The 16,461-nt window shown below is 37.9% G+C and overlaps 1 protein-coding gene across 1 annotated transcript in view; it reads right to left on the bottom strand.

Moving 5' to 3' along the window:
* Positions 1 to 3,067: 3,067 nt before the first annotated feature.
* The window catches only part of TBCK (TBC1 domain containing kinase), a gene marked incomplete at its 3' end in the record, with an annotated part of 94,162 nt that continues 80,768 nt past the window's right edge, over positions 3,068 to 16,461 (bottom strand). The window contains exons 25-26 of the mRNA XM_082281761.1: positions 14,641 to 14,800; positions 3,068 to 3,178 (exon numbers count right to left, since the gene is read on the bottom strand). Of these exons, the coding sequence (XP_082137887.1) occupies positions 3,068 to 3,178; positions 14,641 to 14,800 (271 nt within the window). The remainder of the gene's footprint in view (positions 3,179 to 14,640; positions 14,801 to 16,461) is intronic.

Below are 16,461 nucleotides of genomic sequence, written 5' to 3'. Positions count from 1 at the left end.
ACTCCTAGTGACCATCCAGGAAATCAGAAAAAGAAATTACCTACGTGAAAGAATACATACCACTGTCTGCCCAGCTGCTATGGTCACTGTTTCTAATTCAAATATCAGGAAGACTCTACCAAAAGACTCTACCAAAAAAGACTACCAGTGGGGAGAACATAATTTGAAAGGGAAAACATATGCTACATTAAAACAACAAAACCTCTCAAAAATCAACAAAACTTCCCCAAAATCAACAAACCAGAAATACCTTACCAAACCAGATTAGTGAAAGCTAGAGTGAAGTAAACACTGTAACTTTCCTCCTTTCTGCTACATTAGCTGAGTTGTTCCCATCCTGAACTGGGAAGGTACTGTGGTCACAAGGAACCTAGACATGGAGAAACTGGGATGAAAAAGGGAAACAAAATGGGTGCAGGAAGGGAGGTTCCTAGGATAAGAACAAATAGCCTTAGTCTTTGCTCCAAAAAAAAGAGGACCAAACAGGACAAATACACACTTGTGAAACCAAAAACAAACTCAAGGAACTTAGATGCAAACTGCAATAAAAAGCTCAAAGGACTGTATGTTGTCTGAAGAAGGACACTCAAGTGTTAGCAGCAATTGTTTCACAGTCTGCAATGATTAATAGGTCTCAGGCTGCCAAAAGAAGGTTTAATTCCTTTGCATTTTTTAGAAGCCCACCTGGCTACCCTCTGGGAATACGGCTGTCAGGGCAGGAAGCTATAGGCCCAGGTGGCTGGGACAGATTCAGGATGTTTTTAAAATGGTAGGAAAAAAGAGACTAGGAGAGGGTACATTTTCCAGGCCCACCAGTGGGAAATATTTAGTTAGGATATTTTTATGCTAGCAGCGAAGACACCAACATGGAGCATTAATATTGGTTTTTCTTTCTCCTACTAGATCTTTATGGCATCCAGTTGCAGTCTAAAACAGAGAATGACAATGGCACAGCTGGACAAACCATGCTTCTGGAAATGTACATGTTTGGAAAACCCAGCCTCCAAAAATCTTTCAAGAGCTCTACAAAACCTTCTGCTTCCCCCACCAAGAGAATGAAGACTTCCTCTTTCAGCACCTTTCACGAAGCCTCATCTTCCACAGTTTCAGCTCAAAAAAACCCTCCCAAAACAACAAACCCCAAACCCCACAACCACCAACACTAAAAACTCCACAGAACAAGTGATCAGGTTGCCCGTGATTTATAGACACCGTTCCCAGCTTTTCACTGACCCCCTCTCTCTGAGAATTCTCAGTTTTGGAAGCCCGTTGTGACAGAAGAAAACCAAAATAAAGTAAGGTGCTGCAATGTTCTGTTTGCCAAATTAAAAACTATTCCTGATATAAAATCCTCAAATAAGGCATACAATAATCCCATCTCCAGAGCAAATCCTCATTACCCTACAGTGACCTTGTATGGTGGAAACTGACATGTCTCAGATGATGCTCTAATAATAAAGAGCAGGGTGCCAAATTCACAATGCAAGCTAATATGAGACTGTAACCAGGTGAACAGGTCTTTGGTGTCATTTTGTTAATTTTACAAAATACATTTTAATCCTCATGCTTCAGTGATTATTAAGCCTCATGTCACATCAGTTTTTTCCAGCTTCAAAAATGTAAAAAGACACATCTAACACTTTCTTGTCTTCTATAACACATTCTTCCACATTCCCATTTAATTTCAGTGCCATACTGACAGTCTTACGTTATCATAACTGGTTTCCCTGGATTAAATGTAGTATTTTCAAGGAACATTCTTGAAGACAGATTCTTTTATTTTCCTAGCCTTCCTCCCATCTCCACCATTATTTTTAGAATAATGGACCTGACAAGATAGCAAACCTAACCTGGGATTTTGAGGGGGAGGAATTAGGATGTTGGATTTTTTTCCCCTCATCTCCTGAAAGTTGGTACTTGTCTGAATCAGGTTTATTTTCAGCCTCTCAGCAAGAGATATGCCAACTCCCATTTCTGTTGGTGCTTTAAATGCTTTCGGCTTCTTACTGCAAAGTAATTCCCACATCTTTACTGTACAGCCACCTCATGCCCTTTGTGGGAGCCTGCTTTCACTCATCTGCAGCCCTTGCACCAGTCCAGTTCAAAACCAGGTTGTTGTCTCAATCTGTCAGTTTTAAAGTTCATGTTCAAGGACTTAAAAAAGCCCCAAGAAAATTGACACCACTAGCTGAAAGAGCAGAGGGCCAAAGAAAACTCTCAACTTCCAATCCATGAGAGAGTGATTATTCTAGAATGTTTTTGAATGAAAATTAAAATTGCAATGTTTCCTTTCAAGGCATGAGCTTCTAAAATGGAAGCACACTATTATTGGCAAAATAAATGATTTCTAGTCCTAAGACACAGTACTGTTGAAAACCCACCTTTCTGGTAAGTAATTGTTTGAGAAATTGTTACACTTGATACAATTATAGAAACAAATTGTTAAATTCACCACAGAGTAGAAGAAATTTTCCAACTTTTGACAGATTTTGGACTGACTCAGCAGCAGCTCTTACAGTGATTTCCAATTTGGGACACATCTTTATTTCCAAACCAGATGAAAAAAATGCTTTCTCAGAAATAAAGCAGGTCACAAGATACAGCAATTACTTTTAAAATACTGGAGAACACACTTTTTCCACACAATATACATGGTACAGTTTCACTTTGCTACTTTCAACATTCACAGTAAAATACTTTTTCAAATAATCTAAGTGCACCTTAGAGCCATCAAGTGCCAGTTAATTTTGCTCTGCAGAAATAAAAGATACCAAACCCCAGATGAGGTCCTCTCTCTTTGTTCAGACTTGCCCAAGCACTTCTGCACTACATCAGTGCTGAAAGAGGTTTCTTGAAAAGCTTAAAGCTTCAATTTTGGTCAGTTCCAACCGAATCTCTATACTAAGGAACAAACACAAAGCTCCTGGGCTCTACAGCTGCAGGATAAGACACTGATCATCAGGATATCTTGTATGGCAAAGATGCCATAATGCCCTTTAGGTTCAGGATATGTGTTGTAGGTAAGACTTTCCTCTTCAGACAGATTGTCCTGAATGTTTACAGTCACTTAGATTTGTGGAGAAGGAACTGTGAGGAGACCAGTTGGCTTGATCTTGTTGATTCCTCCATCTAGGATGCAGACCCTTGGGTACTTGTTTTTCACTAGATGAGCTGCAAACTGAAACAAATGTATCATTAGCCCACTGCATATCATAGTCCTTAAATCACAATAACATTAAGTAAGGCAAATTAAACAAAAAATATCAGACCCTTGAAGTTCTTTTTTTTGCACCAACTAGTCCAACACAGGAGCCCAGGCCAGTGTGTTGAAACAGCTGGGACGAATTTTGTGGTCATGAGAGTGTCACACTAATAACCTTGAACTTTATTTATCTCTGCTTAGGCAGGATTTTACCTCATCCTAAAAGGACTGTTTTATCTCAGGGCAATCACTGGAGCCTCTCTCAAAGCATGAACTAACAGATATTTTTCTGTGTGTTAATCTAACTCCCAGCTGTTTCCTGTAGGTTCCCAAATGTTCAAGCATCACAGTTTGAGGGTATAGTCATTTGCTCACCCTGTCAAACTCATCCGATGTGACTTGATCTCACAGCTGTCAGAAATGAAATTGGGGTCTATCATCTTTAATCTTCCCTGCTCCCACCAATCTGCCCACAGGCAGGTTAAATAGTGCAAGCAGGTGTACCCCCACCACTGAAAGCCTCTCTCCTCAAATAGTTCATGCCATAAACACAGCAATTGCCACTTTCCACATAGTAACTTTGTGAAACATTATTACAAAGATATTTTGTATATCAAAACAATAATGATAAAAAAAAATCAAAATTGTGTTTCAAAACACCAAAATCCAACCCAAAGGAACAATATTTTGTGTATTACAGGTCAAACTTGCCTTCTATACACTGACTACAATTCATTAAAAAGCAAGCACCAAAACAGACTAATCAGTGAGAAATTAATAGTTTTACTTAATTTCCAGTAGCTGTGATAGATTGCTCTGCCATCCCAGTCTTTGAGACTGTTGCTTTAAACTTGGCTGTCAAATCAGAAACCATTTGTAAAATCACTGAGTGCTTCCAATGGGCTATGTAAAAATTTTGCTTTTCCCTTTTTGACTCTTTAAAATAATTAGTGATGCTATTTGAGAACCTGCGCAAGCGTGATGTCCAGATAGCTAACTTTGCTCAAACAAATAAATTCCCAACTCAAGAACAGCTGTGGGCACCCCAATCAAACTCGGTACATGGGATTTCTTTTTTCATTTACTTTCCTTCTAATTACCTGTTTACAGTGTAACAGATACTGAGGCAGAACTAGATGTACTACACAATTACCTGTAAACATTTTGGCTGTTAAATTTATTTCAGAAGACCAAAGGGAAGTTCAATTATCTCTTTCCCCATCAGTTTGGGTTATTCAGCATAGGAGTCAAAGAACCAACTAAAAAAATCCCCACAATCAGGGAATCAAAGCAGCTGACAGTAAACTTACACCATATATGGATGTCAGCTTTCATGGGCAAAGTAAATGCTATGCTCTTAGAAAGGTTCTTGGGTGCACAGGTGGTGTAACATGCACAGAGGCATGACTAGGAGAGTCCAAATACCTCTTGCTATAATCACAGTCCATAAAGATGTGGTGTACAGTAAAACAGAGACAAAGATAGCTCTCAGCTATGCATACCATGAACTACAGAAGTAGTTTCTATTCCTAGTGAAATACTACCAGACATCTCGACTTCACACGGACTTACCTGTAACCTCACAGTGCTCTCCACCTGTGACTAATGGACAGTGCTCTGTCTTGGACACCAATGCTGCTCAGGGCCAGCAGAAAGGAAAAATGGCAACAAGCGTTCAGGCTGGCAGGAGGCACCATGTTATTTCCTGAGTACAGCCTCCCATGTGCCAACAGAGATGTTCCACTCTCTGACTACTGATAACTTTAAAATGCTGAAAATAAACTGTAAACTCTGCTCCACGTGTTTTGAATGCCCTAACTCTAATATAACTACCATTCAAGGTAATCTTAAAAGAGAATACACAAACAAATGCCTTGTACTTGGGGTTTGAGCATGAAGGCCTGTGTCCCACTGTATTTTAGAACTGTGTCAGTAACCAAGTTACGTAAAAGTAATTTTCTTCACTGCATATAACGAGGTTACTTTAAAACCTTATAGTGAGGAATTTGTTGCTTCTTGCAGGGCCTCTGGGAAGAAAGCACTGCAAAATCTGGGGCTGGTAGCAAATGATGGGCAGAAAGCACCAGAGCACAAGATGATATACTGTAAGATGAACTTCCTATTTTTTTTAAGTTGTCACAGAAGTGTTTTCTGTTGTCTGCCTAGTTTAAGTGAGAAATGCTGCAAATACAGTTCAAAATATTGCAGCTGAACATCCAGCCAGGGAAAAATCACTGAGCAGGAAACGTACTACTATCAGTACCTCACTACTGTGGGAATTAGCTGTGAGTCAGGGCCTAGAGGCACATTGACATAAGCTGAGAGCTGCCATCCAACTCCCAATATCAGCCTCCAAGAGCTTTGCCCATACATCTGTCCAGGCAATGCATAGAAGACTCCAGGTTTAAGTCACATGGCAATAGGACTTGATCCAATTAAAGACATTCTTAGTTTTACCTTCTGCCTTCCTCCATTTTTTCACTGAAAGTAGAAACAGTAACTTTTGGTAAAGCGTAGACTTAGAAATATCCTCTTACTAGCCTAGCAGTCTCCCTTATTTAAAAGTTTGACTTCTTATAGTTCTGTTCCTCTGTAAGTGTCTGTGCCACCCTCTCCCAGACAGAGGAGCCTGTCTGTCACAGACAAGAAGAGGAACTTGTTCACCATGTTTCTGAAATGTCCCAACACCACCGGGTATCTTGCCTTGCCAAAATACACTCTATGAAGCCAGTATTTTCAAAACACAGGGGAGTGTTATTTCTGGTGTATGCACTGATAGAGGGGCATGAGAGGAAGGACTATTTGAAATAGCTACATAGATTTTCTCCCCAGTATGACCCTCAGTTATGCCAAATATCAGTGGCCTGAACCCAAGAAATAAAGATAAAAAACAAGGTTTCCTAAAAAGCTGAAAAAAAGGGTAAAATCAGTGATCCTAAAAGAACAAACTTCATGCATCAAAAAAATCCCAAGGTGCTCTTCTGAATGAATACCCCAGACTTTCTACAACAGAAACTGCCATCTTGGCATGCATACAGGGGCTCTATTTGCTTTATAAATGCAATCATGAAGTATCAACTAGAAGTTTACTAACAGGCACCTGAATATATAATTTGTAATTTACTAAATAATCCAATTTACAAAGGTGCTGTTAAGACTGAAAATAACATGGTGAAGAGATAAGCACATGGGTTCCATCATCCTTAGCAACCTGTAAAGCACCCGCATGTTAAAGAGCGATGTATTGAAACATACAAAGGTAGTGTACAATTGAATTTTCATTATACAGAAATATATTTCTGTAAATAGAAATAAACTGTCCTTTATTATAGATTAAACTTTCTCAATTTTATCAAATGTTTGTGTTGACATAACTTCTGAAATATATCTTTCCCCGTACCACCAATGGATCACACTCCTCTGTAATGCTTTTGTTTTCATTTAGACAAGAAGACTATACTTGGGGGAAATGGGAGTTGTTTCCATCTGAGGAAAGGCTTTAAGGGATACTACTACAAGACTTTAAGCTTTTTAATTTCTGCTTCAGATGGTCTTTCCTCAAAATGAGATTCCCAAATTCAGTTGCTGTGTTTTTTCTGGTTGCATCTAGTGTTTAAACTGAACTTCCAAACTGAAATTCTTCTTGCTGCTTTCACAGCAAATAATACATATAAAGGATGAATATGTGAGAAACATTGTTTAATGGCTCCAATATGATGACTTTGCTTAAGACTTTGGAAACACAGTTCCTCTGTTAAGTAATGCATCCATCAATTCCAGATTAAACACCCTTCTTGGTGAGCATAACTAAGCCAGGAAGTTGCAATTTGCATTTGAAAGCAGTCATTTAAGACTCTTAATGCAGATACAAAAAGTCAGGCTTTCAAAGACAGACAAGATCACAGAAAATTCATACCAAAATTAGGGCAAATATTAAATATTTTATCCTGTCTTGGTGATGGTCTCAATATAAACAGCATAACAGGACTGCTCCTTTAAGCACTATCAAGAACCTTAATGATCTGCACATTGCAGAATTTATCAAAATGTTTCTACTACCCTGTTCCAAGCAGCAAAGTAACAGCTTTCAAGTGCTGCATGTCTTATGCCAGGCACATCACGTTTTCAGACGGTCTACAGCAGGGAGTCTAAGAACACAACAGCTTGAGCAGCCCCACTCCCAGCACCCTTCGGGCCAGCCACGAGGGTTGCTATGTACACATTATTCACTTTCACAGACGTTCTTGTGACAGGCTTTAATTAAAGGGCACGCTGGGAGGGGAGGAGGAGTAACATACTGCACCAGAATACCAGAAAAGATTGCTGTGACAAGTGTTACCATGGTATAAATATTAACAGCATACTATGAAAGAGTCAGAAGAAAAATAGAAGTTGGAGGAGAAATATCAACCAAATTTTGTATTATTCATTCATTGCCACAAGATTATTTCTAGTTTTCTACTTGTAAACTCATGCTACACAAACCTCTCAGGAGTTGCAGTCTATTTTGCTGGGTGATTTCAGTCCAAGAGCTCATCTACACCTCTCTGAAAGCTCAACAGTCAAAGTGATCAGTCTGCAACTTTTTTAACAACACTCTCCATATGCCAGAACACAGATCCAATACACAAGATTATTTTTAGTGAGCTACTTCTTATATTAAAGAGTTCTAGATAAATGAAATGACACTTTAACACCATGGAAAAGATAGGAACCTAAAACCTCCCATATCAACAAAACAGTGCCTAGTTGTTGGTTATGGTATTACCATAAACTGAATGGAAGTAAAAAAAAAAAAACACAGAAAGGACAACTTGGTGCAAACACATACTAGGGGGTGGGATGGGTGGAACATAGAACCAATCACTCTAACAAAATCAAGGGAAAATTCTCTACATGTAGATCTGGCCAAAGTGGAACACTTTCCATTCTATCACAAAAACACAGCAGTAACTTAAAGGACATACATGCAAAGATTTGAAAATAAGCCTACACAAACAGGTATTTAATAGCTGGTTCCGGAATAAGTTTTACTGAGAACAAAAGTAAGAGTAAACTGTCAAATTTCTTCAGGTAATAAATTTTAAACACCTGTATTTTAAATTTTCTACCTAGAAATTATATACATTAAAAAAATACCCAGTTGAAAGTGAGCACTTGACAATTAAAGTCAGTTGCCAAGACTTAGCTGTTGTAACACAGCTAATTTATACTGACTAAAATAAATGCAGTGCACACATTACAGTTGAATGGAATGTAAAATGAAAATGCAAGAAGAAAATTATTCTGTTTTTCATTCAACAGAAAATAAAAAAGCTGTTAGTGAACAGAAATACAGGATTTTGAAAAGAGGTGTAACAGCTGGCTTGGATATAAAAAGAGAAAGTATGAGTCTTTGTGAAAGATTCTACCTCCTCCCCCCATGTCTAAGGGTTGCCCGAGATCATGAATAATGGTCAAAGAAGTATTTGATAGCGAAAAACATTTCTTTGTGATTTGCAGCACTTTTTCCTAACACTACCTAAAATGCAAGTTTTGTCCAGTTTCTACTCAAACTCTACTCAAACCCTCCTGCAGCAGTCAGTCATTCATTCAGTCAGTCCTCTTCAAAGGCTGGTTCAGATACAGTTTAGAGAAAAGCAAAACAACATTGCTCCAGACAAGCAGCACGGATATTCTAACTGCCAAATTCACCAACACCATTCTAGCTGGTATATCCTTACACAAGGTCCTGAACCTCTAACACTATTTATAGGTCATTACCATCTCTATTTCAGTTATCACTCTTTCCAATTCTCTAAACTGGAACACCAGGAAACACAAAACACTCTGTCAGAGCTGAGAAACAGCCCAAATTCTATGTTATAATGCAATAGCTCTGAGCAACATGGATACAACCAAATCCAAGCTCCATCAAGGACAAGAGTACTCTTTCAGAGGTGCGGCCTACAAGGAGTATAACAACAGCTGAGACAGAAGTCTGGAGAAAGTCTGGAGCCTGACAGCACCACTCCAAGATTCAGGTTAACCATTCTCCCATCCTTCCTGTCCTTAGAGATTTCCCAGATGATTGAAAAGAGCTGATTTCCTGCTTGCCAGCATCTCTCAGACATATTTTCATAGGTAAAGCCAAGGACTCCACAATTCCTCATTCCAGAAGGATCCAAATCTCTGCGTAGCAAGGCACACAGACAGGCCAAACAACACCTACATCAAATGAACAACTAAAATTTCCAATGACCGCTACCATCGGTCTCAGTAAAAATTAACAAAGAGAACCTAGTTTGGAGTTTTGGAATTAGCCTGTTTTCCATGGCGCTTACTTCAGAGGAGGAAAAGAAACACGCAAATTCTGCTCCAAAGATCCATCTTGCATTTTGCCCCGTCCTCTTTCATACCTGGCTGGAACAGTGAGAGATTTAGGTCATCACTGCTGTACCTGAGGCACTCAATGCACACGAACCAAAGCCAGGGGCAGGGGCAGAATTACAACAGCACAACACAACTCCTGGCTGGCAGCCCAAGTGTCTCTCTTGGGCTGTGTGAAGAGCATGTACTGGCAACAGCAGCTGGGCTGCTTTCTCTCCATGAAGGAAAGCATGCATACATTATGCATGTTACAGTAATAAAAAGGGATAAATGTATGGAATAAAATAATGAAGACTTAACCATGTATTGGGGAGAGTTAAAACCAGAAAGATTGTTGCTGATTAACTAAAACCTTTCAAACTTTTCAAAATACAAGCTTAATCTCTTCCTCTTTAAAGGCAACAAGGAGGCTCTGATGATTCCAGTAGCCTCTGAGTCTGAATGCAGATGGGGTGATGGGGCCTTAACAAAGAAACATAAAAGAGCCATTCTGTGAATCATAAGGGGCCCCTCCATCCCTGCAAAGAGAAGGGTTTCCATTCCAATTGTTCAGTCACTTTTCTGCAGAAACTATTTACAAAGAAACAGAGTTTAAAAGATGTATAGTGGGAACATCTCCAGAAGTTTATTGTCTAATTTCTATTTACTCACACTCCACAAGTTTTATTAGGCCCTTCCAACTATATATGTCTTTAGAAGCACAAATGCACCTGTCCTTTAGTATTCTATGCAATACCTAATCTTCAGATCACCCTATGAAGTTTCCTAGGTATCCATTTGTAGTTTTAAGACAAGTTTATAACAGAAGAAATCATTCAAGAACTTGCTTATCTGGCAAGGGGTTTTATAAAGGCCTCAGGAAGATGACAATAAAATCACACAAATTCAGTAGTAACCAGACACTGTAACCTATGTGTCTCAGTCTTCATACAAGAAAAAATGCATTTTTGATAGTGTGCTGGGAGAGAAAATGCTATATGCTATTTTCATATAGAAAAAAAAAAATTGTTTTTTCCAAGCTAAGAATATGTTATACAAAAAGAATTCTGAATTTGACCCTGTCCCTCTTGCCTTGAAAACGGTCAGAAAGATCTCATGGAAAATCAGAACTTCTTGTCTTTGTTTTGGAGATGATTCATGTACTTTATCTATTAGCTATTGCAATGCAATAAGAATGACTTCTTCAGTAACTTGTAGAGGTTCTCTAGACAATATATTTACAGCAGCATAACTTATCTAGACAAAAAGTAATCAATGTAACAATTAGAATTTACAATTTAGAATTTGTTTCCCAGCTATAAAGACATATGTCTTTCAAGTTTTGACTTACAGCTTATCTTTTTCCAAGCAAAATATAAATAAGTTACTAATTATTAGACAGATTAAAGTGTCCTGTATATTTTATTCTGTTATAGCATTTAGCTGACAATAAAGCACATATATTAAACCACTGGGGAAAGCATGCATTTATTAAACAACCATGTGACAGAAGTAGAAATTTGTCACTATCAAAATTAAGTTGCTAGGGAATGATTTAGTGTCAGGTAAGGTATTTCTCCTGTTCTAAATTCAGTTAACATTGTGGTAATACAGGCAAAAGTTCGAAATGGAAACAGATAATGGCTTAGCACCTCAAAGCTGACTGAAGGAGGGAAGATAAAGCAATGTCACCCTTCCATAAAAACATCCAAAGTAATCCCTGTCCTACATATGCATAACTATAATCCACCTTTTTACTTGCTGTATCTCTGAAAGTGACAAAAATCAGGAGACGTGTTATTTGTCCTCGACCAAAAAAGAAGCTACAGTTGAACACCTGTTGCCTATTTAACTATTATATTCCCAACTGTAATGATCCCTTGACCATAATGGAATTTACAACGTGCTTACCTGCCTAAGGAGGTGGGAAAGGGGAATTCAATTCACTTAGGAGATGCTGCCACTTAACATATCCAAAAGTTACATATAAAAATATAATCTGGTTGATGAACTCCAGCATAATGCCTTTTATGTGGATGTTTCCCACTGTTTTCAGAGACAAACAAATATCTGCTCTGTTAACAAGTGCCCAGAAAAACCTAGAAGAAAGGCTGGCACCATGAGAAGCAGCCTAAAGGAAGGAATATTCTCCAGAGAGGTGTGAGCCAAACACCACCATGATACCCCTTTTACAATATTTTTATGCTGCTAATGGTGCATTTAGTAAGGCTCTTGTACATCAGCCAATATATTAACTTCTAGAGGTAGTAGCATCAACGTCTTATCATGCAGGATTACCCTGTTTTAATTCCGTCCTAAGGAAGTGTTCAACTAGAGGCAAAGCTGTCATATCCAGAGGCACTACGAGACATTGCTGGCTTCCCTATCCTCTTGCTGGAACAGTGTTGTGGTGAAGTTTTCAGTTTTCCCTCTCACATCTCAAACTCTAGACAACATTTTCTTTTCAATTCAATTTTTTTATCATCTAGCACCAAATCAAATGCAAACAACAGAAACAGAAATGAAGTGCAAAAAGACTTTTTCTACAGGTCTGTTCAGTGTACGCCACTTTGCTTTTAAAATTATTTTTAAGTGATGCCAAGTAGGCTGCTCATAGGAAGCATAATTGAAAGACTCAACCTTCTAACTACAAACAGACCCATATACAATTAGTGTTTTTTCACACTTAGCCCTGCCTCTCAGTCCTATATAAATTTAAACTGAACATATCACACTGCCAATCTCCAAATTTTTAGTGAAGTAAATATCAGTAAACATTTCTGAAGAATGCTCCTTTATGGCAGAGGGTACAATTTTTGGCTCATCCCATTTAATCTGGAAATACATACCTCTTTTTGGAAAAAATATATTTAAAGTTGGGCATCTTGTAATGTGGACAAAATTTTGTTTTGTTTCCATGCATTAACTTTTAAATTTTTTTCCTATGATTGGATTACCTAGTAAAATTTAAAAAGTAATAACTATTGTTCTTGTCAAACCTTGAGCTACATAGCTTGGGCATGAAGAGTGGCAGACAGTTCTTTGAAGCCATGCAGAGTAAAACTGAAACTGACCTTAAAAAATTACCCACAAAAGTTTTATCAGCACAGTCAAATTGAAGCTAGTTCTAGATGTATTTTAAGGGTGTGATAGAAGTGGCGAGTCCCTACCAGTATTTAGGCTTTAGTATTTAATTAATTTCTGGTCAAACTGGTCAATCCAGTATTTTGTTGCTATTTAAAGCTCAAACCTCTTTAGGCAGGATTTCAAGAACTCTAAAAGCAAAACAAGAGGCAAAGCAGCATCTCTCCTTTATGGAAAGCTATGATATTGACAATTCTGGGTCAACATTGTCTCAGCTGCATAAAATCTGGGTTTAGAGGATAAGACAGCACCTGTCATGTGACTGAAGTATTTGCACTCACTAAGCACACTGCAAGATTTTTTTAGATGCATAGCAAAGGAAACGTTCCATGTTCATTTCAAAAATTTTGAAACATTTTAAAAAACCGTCTAATTTTGCATCAGGATTGTCTCTCAAATACAGAAGAAAATAGTATCTGTTTGGCTTTGGTGGAATAGACAACCCACACTGTACTTTCCATCCCTGGAATTTTGTTACAAGTTGTTTATTCACTCTGAGTTCCTTTGTTTCAGACAAAACATTTCTGACTGGTTGTGAAAAACAACTGCCAGAAAATGGCTTGGTAGTGTGTGGAATATGTCCCATAAAGACACTCACTAGTGAACACCAAAGAACTTACTTTTTCCTGTTCTTAATCCTCAGGAGTTTAGTGAATGGTTAGGCTATTCCTGAGATAAATTTGCATGTTTGGTATTTTGAAATGTAATTGTTGAAAGCAGCTACATAATCCACATCAAACATGTAAAGAAAGCATCACTTAAATCATCTCCATTTCGCTCTTAGCATTTTATGCATTTTGCATTTGTTCTTCTGAGAGGGGATTTATGCATTCAGCATTCAGTGGGGAATTGTGATTATTCAAATGGTCTGATTTCACGATGAAATATCTATCATGAACTTACCCAGATTCACACACAAACCTAGATATTCACTTCTGAAACTATGTGAGAGATGGTTTATAGCCTTTTTCATGCCATCTCTGTTACTATTTAAGAAACCTGATACATACCACAAGTTAATTTTCTAAATGATGAAATGCAGGTTAATGAAAGGGATTTCTCCCTCTACTTACAACTCCCTATAGGTATTAAAATCAACATCATGTGTTGTGCTGATGCTGCTGCTGTTCCTGACATGAAGACCTTTTAATGATTCACAGCCCTCCTTGTCATACCAGGGTTACAGTTCAGGTCCTTTGTGTAAACAGGCTTAAGAAATGGGTGAACCAAAGGTAAACCATAATTAAGAGTGTGTCTGGGAAAAAAAAAAAAGATAGCTTTCCTTCATCTGAGAGAAGTATAGTGAAAGAAATACTTAAGTACTTTTAGTTGTTATTCTGGAGGTTCTCACACCATCAAATATTTAATTATAGAAAAGAATAGGAAGTTTGAATATTCTCTGTCCCTAGGTAAGGCACTAACAATAAATACATCATACAAAAGTTACCAGTAAGGATCATTCTCCTCTTTTCTAAGCACAACTGCAGGAACAAGTGACTCTAAAAAATTGGGCAATATATTGTTTCTTACTAGTAGGAATATGAATTATATCTTATTTCCTTTGTAGTTCATAACATCTGTCCCCATCCAACTTACCTTATGTGTCCTTCCTAACACCACAAAAAGTAAATGCAACCCAATTTTGAATATTATGCACATCAGAAGTGCCAATGTCACTTCTCTGACATGCCAAAAAAAGAGATTTTAAAGCTGAAGAAGATAATGTCAAGCAATTTCATTTCAAAACATCAACCTTCTCAGTTGTGGACCATTTGAAGGGAAGTGTCTTTGTCTAGAAGCAGAAAAAACATTACCCCAGGTCCTGTCATCATACACAAAATTCTAACCTAAATTTTCCAGACGCTAGCATTTATTTTACTACTGCCAGTATGTATGCTATTGCTTATCTCTAAGGATAAAAATATACATTTTAACAATACACTTACAGCAGCTGTGTTCTTCACTGCATTTCCTACAATTACCACAACTCTTCCTTTAAAGCTCTGGAGTGTGGCAGTTGCTGGGCACTGGATGAGATCCCCTTCTGCAGTAAATGCTGATGCAAAAGCGACATTGATGCTGCCAGAAATGTGGCCACGGTTAAAGCTTTGGAAGGTCAGTTAAGGAGGTCTGAAAGGCAGAGAAACCTGTGGTACATGAACAACTGTAGGATGAACCTGCTCTTCATCCTGGCTGTCATGATACAACACCGTTGGTCTTTTGTGATAGAATATTTCGACAAACCTCATTTACTGTTTACTCATATGGAGAAAAACCTTTACAGGAAAATTACATAGGAAAGAAAGCACATAATGAAGAACTGGTTGGTTCAAAAAGGACACAACACAGCACAGCACGACAAAAAATGATCTGCTAAAGTAAATACTTAGTGCTAAAGAGCCAATATCCCCAGTATACCTGAATTTGTGGATTTCACTTCAACTCTAGTCTGCTAACAGGAGCCAAATACCAATAAGCAGTTGGAGCACCTGTTCTAGAGGCATTTTATGCAAAAGGAATAAGGTACTTAAAATGAGAACCAAAACTAAACAGGGATTATCGGGAAATGATCTCAAACTTCTGTCAACCCCCACATGTCCTCCACAACTTTGATCCAAATTGAAATTCGAATGTATATGACCTCAGATTCCCAGACAACGAGCACCATGTATATTATCTGAGTTCCACTAACAGCAAGTGTATAATGGGTATTGAAAAGCAAACAACTCTGAGACATCATAGTTAGCTGTCCTTCAGTTTCAGAGGATGATCACCCAATGGGATATTATAAACAGATACTGAATGTGAAAGTCTCTTAAATAAAAATTAAGTTGGACTACTACTACCTAGCTTTTTATGGATTTGAAAATCCACCATGCCCTTGACAAAACTCTGAATTACTTTCACAGACTGAACACACATGCCTGGAATATTCCCCTTCCCCAGCTATAACCAAAAACAGCTTTGAAGAGATGGGAAACTGCAAAGTTCTGCAAAAATTTACACAATGTCAAATATTGAGATTAGTCACTCTATTCCTGTTCTTGCAGAAAGCCAGTTAAATTTATAATTAAATCCCAGAATCCTATTAAATAAAGGAGCTGCCTTAAATGGAGGTAAGATTTAACTGACTTAGCTTAATATTAGCATTCGTTTCTCATTATTTATGTAACAATTTTAGTTTTATGATCATCACTGTTATAGTGTGGGAAAAACATGGCTATATAAAAACATTGGAAAGAACAAAAGATGATCATGTATCATTAATTAATGTTGTCAGCTTATTTCTATTTTGAATGGGAAAATTATATCCCTCCTTCACTCATCTGTGCCAATCCCCTTTCTCCAACCCCATTTATAAGCACGTAACTCCCACTGCTATTGATCAGGTTCTGAAATGATCATCACTTAGACAGAAAATAACTTTGGACAAATTTAGTTACTTAAACTACTGAGTACACTTAGCTGCTCAGAGAAACATGACCTAGTCTTTAAAAAAAGTTCTAATTCCTAAGACAATTAACAAAAAAGCCAAGATTTTGTGCTACAGACTGAGACACCGTAAGTATGCAGCCATAACTTTCAAAACATGAATGAAAGGCTGCCAATATATCTGCTAACATGCTTAATGAAATAAGCCTTAGAAGAATTGCTGGCCAACTGAAACAGTGCTTTGTGTATAATAGCTTTTCATTAGAAAGCCTTCTGTTACAAAGCTGTCTACTGGGAAAGAGGGCTGGTAGCTCTTGGCCTTGCAATGTGAGATT

The sequence above is a fragment of the Coloeus monedula genome (genome assembly GCF_965178545.1).
Source record: "Coloeus monedula genome assembly, chromosome: 5".
Lineage (NCBI taxonomy): Eukaryota > Metazoa > Chordata > Aves > Passeriformes > Corvidae > Coloeus > Coloeus monedula.
The sequence above is the reverse complement of the archived record's forward strand: the minus strand, read 5'-3'. Positions and strand labels throughout refer to the sequence as shown.